Raw genomic sequence first — 9,649 nt, forward strand, 5'->3', positions numbered from 1 at the left:
AAAATAGAACTTAACATACTTGATTACATAGTTGTTTGTTAGTCAGACTCCAGATGCATTTTTTTTTGTTTTTCGAGGATTTTTTATCCGCTCCCGATTATAATGAGATATTATCGAAATCTAAACACGGGTTAAAAGTGTTTTTCTATGTGACATATCACAGCCTGCACTATGATTCGCCCTTTCCTTCCAGTCATCTCCATGTTAGCCGACTTGAGCGCATAGTAATGGGGGTTGATATGCAGTGAATTCGTATCATAGCAATATATATAAAAGAAGTGTTTTATCCCCCCAGATACCAGCATATTATCAAATTTTGTACAAATGCCCCTAGCAGTACATGGCATTTTCTTTAAAGTACTTCATTCCGTTTCTTTTTACTTTTAAGTAAACAGATAGGGGAGACAGATACTGTAACAGACATGTAGTCAAATCAAATACATATACTGAAAATACATGACGTCTATGAAGCCATACATGACGTTATATGTCATAGAGATGGCGTTATGTAGTGTAGGTCAAAAATTAAAGATTGTCTAGCAATCATCGGGCAACTTAATTGTATAAATGATATTAATATAGTTACATGGTAGTTAAAATAGCCAAATATATGGTGGAATCATTAACATAGTTTCATATTTACCTAAGACAACAGCAAATACAAAATTTTAGATTTTTAATGAACAAAGTATTCTTCTCATCAGAAATTCAAGAAAACAGTATTCATGAAAAACATTTTTGGAATGAGGAATTCATTTTTCAGACTTTCTACCTGAAATTCTTTCAATTCCTATTTAAATAGTTTTTGTTTTTCCAACGTAATTTTCAAATAATTTGTATAATTTTACAAAGATATTTGACACTAATCATTTCATTCAGAAATGTTCTTAACAATCTAATTGGAACAATATTTAAAAATATTTACTAAATAGACACACGTTAACTATTATCTATCATCTTGCATATATCGCATATACCAAAATTAATAGATTCGGAAGGTAACCGTGCAATTAGTTATTTCTGCACACGTTTACTTATTATAATCTATTTCCAATCTTATGCATAATCTCTTATATTAGAGATATCATTATAATAACAATTATGATACTAATTGTCAAGCTAATTCATTAGGGTGTGGGGAAACTAAAATTCTGTGTAAATTAATTGTGATATATATATATATATATATATATATATATATATATATATATATATATATATATATATATTTCTGGATAGTATTAATGTGTATAGGGATATGTAAATGTGTAGGACGCAAAGCTTATAACCGAGACAATCCTGCAAAATCATACCAGTTGAACAATAAACAACGACTCACGAATTTAATATCCAATTTCTATTAACTCCAGATAGATAAAAAATGTATGTAAAGTGTAAACTTCTGCGAATCAAATGATATATTCCCAACGCATTTTGCAAGGCAAAAATGTATATCCATGTCTAGAAATATCCAGAATTCAATGACGTTTTTTAACAAAGAAAATTGTAATCTGACCAATTCGCTTAACATATACACAATTGAAACCAACAAGTTTATTTTGAAATATTCCAAACTAATACTGATGTTACTACTTATATACTAGTTATTCATTTGTTACTATTAATAAATACATGAATTTCGGCGAATTAGCACTTACCTTGTGATTGGTTTGCATGTATGCAGAAGTAAAGACTGGATTTGATACTAAACCATAGTCAAAAGTATAACCGTGGCTGATCGAGCGAGTCACTAGAAAGAGAAATGGCATTTTTATATAGGAATACCTTCTGTCATAACTTTGCATCTAAATTGTTCTTATAAAATGATTTATTGTAAATCTGTTGATGTTTATTAGTTCATTACTCAGTTCATTCTTTTTCCGCTATTAACTTATTTCATTATTATGTTCTCCCATTAATATGTTAGTTCATAAATATATTAAGACGCTATTCAGTGAATCTGTTATCCTGATATTTCAGTAGTTGTCTATACTATTATTTTGTTAATCGAGTACTCTTTCAGTCAATTATTTTTTCATATGTCTATGTTCTCAATATATTGCCAGTATTTTAGAATTTGTTTCCAGAATTCTATGACAATAAACGAAAGAGTCTTACATATCCCGACGTTCTTACAACACTGCACTTATATTTCTCCAATGTTCACTAGTTGCAATTTCTTGTTTATATCAAAAGTTTCCTCCATTAGTTTTTGTTTAAAACCAATGAAAGTTTTTTATTAACATAAAACATTGCTGATCCCAGGAAAACACTGATAGGTGAAGTATGTAGATACTGTACGTACAAATATGCAAAATTGCACTTATTAATTTTTTCAAAACATTTAACAAATGTCGTAGGTAATATCGTTTTACTGGGTTACTTTACATCATTATGGATTATGCAAATCTAATCGAATTCATTTCATTATTATATTTTAGCTTAATGTAGGTCTCATTCTATGCATAGCTTAATGTTCAACTTTGTATCATACATTTTAACACAGTATTAATGCGTAATCAAGGAATCCATGATTTTACATCATCATATGGGGCCATCATAATATATTTCAGCAATAATTAATCTTGTGCTTAACAGTATTCTAATGTTTGTAATGAAGATATTTGTAACAATAGCGTTCCGAAGCCGACTCGGTTTTGTGGTTGTTTACATGGCATATAACGACAAAATATTAGAATACAATAAAAAAGTGGCAGTAGAGCTCACTACGCCCTTCTCGTTTTCTTTATATGCCTTTAAATCGGAAACAACTAGTTTACAAAATTAACCTAGATATATGCCATAACCATAAGTACAATGTACAACTGCAAACAATTGTATCAAATTTATTTGGTGTGAGTAAAATTGTAAATGGGAATCAGAAATGATTTAGAATTTCAATGTTCATGTTATACCAACATTACATTTAATTTTTACTATGTACAGAGAACATACAATTAAGTATTGTTTTAAATTATGGTAATATTTTTACTAAAACATAATGTGAATTAAAAATAAATGCGGGAAGACAAATAGACACAATTTAAATGTAAATTATTTGGAGAAACAACTATGATTCTAAGTTATCGTATACCAATAATTTAATTGTAATATAAGAGGTTATGTAACTTATCACTTACCTGGATAATTGGCAAGTTTTGTAGCAAAGTCATTATTGATTATCTTGAGTGCACTGTCACAAATCTATTGATAAGACATTAAATAAATCATAAATTTATAAAATACCAAAAGGACAAATGACATAAATATGTAGCGATTTATTTTTGTATGAATAAACATATTATAAACGCATGTAATAAAATATAAAGATACATATACTAATTACAGTATACCGAACTGGCTGCATTTCATCCTCATGAGGACTCGCCAGACTAATGCAATAAAATATGTTATTCTTAATTAATATATTTACTTTTATAACGTACTTCCTAGTCCTAATTATTTACTATTGATAACTGTTGAATCAAATACTGTAATTTGATGCATAAAATATTTTACTTTGTATAAAAAATATTATATATATATATATATATATATATATATATATATATATATACATATATGCATATACAATTATATAAATATTTTATAAATATATAAACATTGTAACAATGCGATCGACACTGTTTAATATTTTAATGTTTCTTCAGGACATCAACTAAATTTTCCATCAGAAAATAAGAAAAATAAAAAAAAATAAAAATAAAATTTGCCCAAAAGGAGCTGTAGGACCAAGGAGAACGCACCTAATAAGACTATAGATAAGTTTAATTTGTTTTGACCAGTAATTGAATTTTAAAAAACATCTGCTTAATTAGTATATAACGAATATGGATTACGTGCCAGAAAAATATGTAACAGTGCCTGTGAGCGCATGGAAAGTATCAGCGACATCGAACAATAGCAAGCATGCAAAGAGCTTAGCAGTACGGTAACAGAAAAGGCACCTATGCAAATTAGGAAGTGCGCGCGAGAAGAGAAAAAAAAAGAAAAATGAAACACCTGCTCGCAGAGAACGAATGACGAGTTCAATGATAAAGGACGTGTAAAGAAGCATGCGAGAAGTGTCTGGCTGCGTCCACGTGGGGTCGAAGAGGAAAAGTGTACACCAGGCGAGATGGACAATAGCAAGAGACATTTTGTTAAATAGTGCCGAAAGTAAAATATACTAAAAAAAAAATGTGTTAAAAATAGAAAAATTCCGACTCAGGAATTTATGTTTTATTTATTTTTGTATTTGAAACGTAATGGCAACCTTTTAAAAATAAGCATCTGAATTTTCCAATACATATATCACGCATATCAACTCCAGGACTCAAAACGATCGGTTATGTAGTTTATGATTTCACCTGGTACAAGTAATACATAAAAATATAAATCTACATAACACTCGCAGATACATATATGCGTGTGCGTGTGTTAATTAAGATGTTGCAAACAATTATGAAATTATTGAAGTGGAATTCCAAGCTATAAGTATCAATTTCTGTAATGGTAAAATACGAATTATTATTGAATTATAATATTGCACTGCATAAATCTATTGATAACACATTAAATAAATCATAAATCTGCTCAGTTTACCTACTGTGATTATAAATTATTTTAAATTAAATCTATTACATTAAAAGATCAACGTTAATATCTTCTTTTACATTGAGGAAATAATGAGAGTTCATTAGTAAATTAAGTTACGAAAAAATAAATACGGTGCTTTATCGTGCTTCATGCTTACTTAAGTGTTCCTAGTTTAGCACAACAAAATAAAAGAAATAAGCAAAAAAGAATTCGTCTTTGCAAGCCACCAACCGCCGAGTATGACATCATCATTGACACCGACCTTCGTCTGTCTCCCTCTCATTGGATTAAATCGGTTTGCGTTACACATAAAACATGGCGCTTCTTTGTTATAATAGCAGAAGTTTGAAATGCGGAAAAATTAATTTTCATAAAAAAATAGTCGTATTAACTTAGTTTATACGTAAATTAAAAAAAAACAGACACACAACGTTTATTTCTTAATTGTCTTGACGCAATCAGTAAAATATTACTGCATTATTACAAAAAAACATGCATTTTCATATGCAAAAGAGTGAACATATAGGAAGTAAGTCACTGTCACCAAAATATAAAAACTATTTAAAGCCAAATTAGATAAGGAAAATAGCCAAATAGCAAAATGTCCTTTTTTATTGATATCTGAAGTAAAGATGGTTATATTAAAGATGTTAACTCTGGGTTATATTTAAAATATTTAGTCTCAAACATTTGTGTCTATGAATTTTCGCTTTGTATTGTTTTCATTACATTGATTAGATAAAGATGTTTGCTATGTTTCTGAAATCATAGGCATTTTAACTTCAGTCAATATCCAGTGATTTTTTTTTTCATTTTTTATTTATTGTATTTCTACTTTTTTCGATTTGTTTGTTTTGAAATTCGTCTGCCGGCCGAACCCTCGCCGATGATCTGCGTCAAATTTAGCAAGATTAGCAAAATATATGTGCGATATGTTCATTGTATAGGTCGACCGATGAAAAAGGTGCTTATTCGTTATTGTAGCGAAATCCGGCAGTCGAACAATTGATTTTTAATTAAAAACAATGATAATTACTTACATTTTTGTAAACTTCAACAATAAGTAATGTAATATAAACAATTGTCATGACACAATCATTAGGTTTTGATGATTCAACGGAACAATTAGTTTGACTATGTCTGTTTGTTTTTTATTCTCATTAATTATATGAGAAAGCAATATGTTTCTAAAAACAATTGCGAAAATAAAGATATTTATTTGAATAAAAAACAACAACCGTTGCTCAAACTATTTCCTATTTAAACTTATGGTACACCATTTTTTACAATGTTTTTTTTTTCTTTCCACCTTCTGAATTATCATCAGTCTCCCACTTACGTTATTGGTTTATTCTTTAAACAGTTTTCTTTTAAAATATCGTATCGATATTTTGATGAAAAAAACACTATATTTTCGCTAAACTTGTAATTTACGTGATGTTCCAGTGCGTGCTCACATGTATGTCCAGAGTAAAACAAAACCTTCATGTTATCCTTTCTGTCAACAGCGGAAAAGATGGACTGCGAAAGTGTATTGAATAATTCCAATGAATAACCCATTTTCATTTAATATTTACCACTTCAAAATTCGATTGACGGCTGTGATACACATTAACAACGGTCTAAATTGTGTATATTCACAACTATTGAGAACAGAAATATGAGATACATATATTTTGTCTTTTTTGTTTTTGTTAGTTTTCTATGTAAATAAACTGAGCCAAAAAACGCTTACAGCAAGTATATGTATATAAGTTGAAACAGATCGAAGATAATCACATACACATATGGTAGGAGTATATTTAATTTTAATATTGAAACACCTCAAAAATTTACTGTATATTTATATTCTAGATTTTTATATACTTTTGTAAAAATGTTTTTCTCAGGTAAAAAACTACTTGATCAATTTACGTGAGTTTTACAAAATACTTCTGTAGATCAGGAGTCTCACGTTAGCACACAAATTATGTTTGCTTACTTTTCGATGACTAGAAATAAAATATACTTTCACAACGAACCACGGATTTTCTATTATCTTATATGTGTTTTCCCAATAAAATTGATTGAGTGATTGAAGTAAATGTGACCGTCAGCGTGCCAGTAGATGAATTTTAATTATAAATGTATAAGAATTGTACCTATATATATATATATATATATATATATATATATATATATATATATATGTATATGTGTGTGTGTATGTGTGTGTGTGTGTGTATTGACAGTATATTTACCTTTTTCCCAATAGTCTTGTTGATTTTGCTATTGAAAATATCATTAAACATTTTAATAATAAGGTTCCCGGAAGAAACTTTCACATCAACATTACTGGTACAATGTGCTGCATTCAAATTCAGACCTCCGTTTGTCGCCATAGCTGCAAAATGACATAAAATACGTTTTTTTTTTAGTTCTGTAGCAAAATTAAACGTACAGTCAATATTATTGAGTTTATTTTAAACTATAAATAAAAATAATAATAAGAAGAAGAATGATAATAATGATAATAATAATAAGAAGAAGAAGGAGGAGAAGGAGGAGGAGGAGGAAAAGAAGGCGGAAACAACAACAAAGTCATAATACCGAAAATCATAAACATGAGCTAAAAACTCTAGACACATAGAAACAACAACAGAAGTAACACAAAAACTAGGACCACAAAATCGTAAGTTAATCAGTACACCCCTCCCGCAAAAATAATGCACCGTTCCAACGACTGGCCCAACAAGGTAGATATGGACAAACCATAAAAATAGCACACTAAGTAGATCTCAACTAGATCAGCGTGAAGAGGACGGGGACTTTCAGTAAGCTTATTATCACCTTAATTAAAGTAAGAACCAATCGTCTTTGCCATTGAAAAATTAATGGCAAGCGGCTGTTGTGATTACGCAATATTTAGAAAGGTTATCGAAAGACGTGGAGACTATAAGAAATATGCGACTCTATGGAACATTACCGGTAAATATCAATAAGTAATCTTTCATGATTACATGTGTGAGAAAAACCAGTGATAACGAGTAATATAATAATAATAATAATAATAATAATAATAATAATAATAATAATAATTATAATAATAATAATAATAATATTCAAAAGCGGCATAATGTTTTTTTTTTCATGTTTAGAACACATCAACTCTTACACTCTTTAGTTTGCTTCAGTTGTATTATATCATTGGAATAATCTGCTGAGACCTTTTTAAAGAACTGTTAAAATGTGTGTGACTCATAATGGGGCATGGCTCCAATGATTTCGACAATCGTTTTTATAACCACAAGTTACAATAAGCAACTAATCAGAAGCTTCCAAAGTTACTATAAAAATTGTCGAATGTTGTATTCAATAAGTTCACTGTCGTCTCTGTCACGAACCTGCATCTGATCCTTCGGAACCATCTTTGTTACTAGAAATTACTTTCAATTTCCTTCAATAATGGAAGGTACATAAATGAATTAAAAAATTAAATAAAACATACCAATTCCAAGTCGAAGAAAAACATAACACGCACTTCATTTAATATCCAAAGTTCTTTTTTTTTGTTTTTAACATTTTCATGTCCAAGAAGAACGTTTATTTGAATCTACATTCTACAGACGTAGCTGTCTATCTGAAAATGTCAGGTTATATATAACAAATAATATATATAAACAAGGATAACTTTAAAAAAAAACATAATGTTTCTCGCATTTACAAAAGTGGAACATTTTTTTTCCGATTCTGATACCGATTCTGATATGTTCCCATTTTTCCGATCTGATGGTTATTTAAGCTAATAGCCTCATCACTAATACACACACACACACACACACACACACGCACCCCCCCCACACACACATATATATATATATATATATATATATATATATATATATATATATATAGTAATTTATAAAATATATATGGCGATTAAGCTACACTGAATATTCTGCGTTTCATCCAACTATAGGATTCATCAGGCTTATGCGCGAATTCTGTGGTTGCCTCTTGTTTTTATATATGTTGAGGATTTCTAGTTGGCCAATCAGCTTTCTAGTATCCACCACGTCCCTTCCTATCAGCCAATGGGCATGCATTTTATCAAACAAAGGATCTGTTTTAGAACTAGTTTAGTGGTTTTAGTTAGACGTTCTCCTTTTTTTATACATATAAATATACCTATGTGTACACACATACATGCACACACACATGCACATATATATATACACATATATATATATACATATATGTGTGTGATCGTTTATGTATATTCATGTTTATTTAATTTATTTATTTGTTTGTTTTCTATTGTTATTGTTAGTTTTAAAGCTATTTTGTATCGCTATCCTAGAGTAAGTTTTATTTTGTGAACACAGTTGTTTGCTATTTCCCGCCTACAGTTTAATAGATTTTGAGGTTCTTTAAAGTACAGGATAGAAAATTTTTCATGGAGGCATAATTTACATGGGTTGTCTAAATGTCTGCATGTGGTAGCTTGTCTCATTATTTTCCATTCGATTACCGGCGAATGTCCGCTTTCTTTGAGTTCCCAGTATTTATTCGCTAGTGTTGTTTTTATACGGTGTTTTTTTTATTTTTGAATGTGCTTTTGTGGTCATAGTATCGGGTTTTGAAATCTAAGGAAGTCATGGCTATGTAATATTTCTTGTTATTCGGGGTTTCATTCGCAAATATTGTTGCTTGATAAACTACGCTTTTTGTTAGACATTTATTTTGGACTGATGAATCCTATAGTTGGATGAAACGCAGAATATTCAGTGTAGCTTAATCGCCATATATATTTTATAAATTACTAACTAGCTCTACCTACGTATTGAGCACTTTTGAAGTAAATACTTTAAGTTTACGCATAAATCTATACTTTCGTATATTAAATTTATGTGAATAAATGAAGTAGTTATATATATATATATATATATATATATATATATATATATATACAATGAGCGTGCAATAAGTAAACCCCTGCCCCACTTTCAGTCGTCTGATCTACCTGAAATTTTGCATGTGCAATATTTATATCTCTACGGGTCATGGAGAA

General features: G+C 29.3%; 1 protein-coding gene across 2 annotated transcripts in view; it reads right to left on the reverse strand.

Annotated features, from left to right (window-relative positions):
* Nucleotides 1-9,649, reverse strand: part of LOC145276829 (bactericidal permeability-increasing protein-like) — a 101,613-nt gene that overhangs the window by 39,173 nt on the left and 52,791 nt on the right. For both annotated transcript variants that reach the window (XM_080128182.1, XM_080128183.1), the window contains 3 exons: nucleotides 6,840-6,982; nucleotides 3,141-3,204; nucleotides 1,659-1,750 (listed from right to left, as the gene is read on the reverse strand). In XM_080128182.1, the coding sequence (XP_079984308.1) occupies nucleotides 1,659-1,750; nucleotides 3,141-3,204; nucleotides 6,840-6,982 (299 nt within the window). The remainder of the gene's footprint in view (nucleotides 1-1,658; nucleotides 1,751-3,140; nucleotides 3,205-6,839; nucleotides 6,983-9,649) is intronic.

This window comes from Euprymna scolopes, chromosome 5, assembly GCF_053919585.1.
Source record: "Euprymna scolopes isolate OS-2025 chromosome 5, ASM5391958v1, whole genome shotgun sequence".
In the NCBI taxonomy this organism is placed as follows: Eukaryota; Metazoa; Mollusca; class Cephalopoda; order Sepiida; family Sepiolidae; genus Euprymna; species Euprymna scolopes.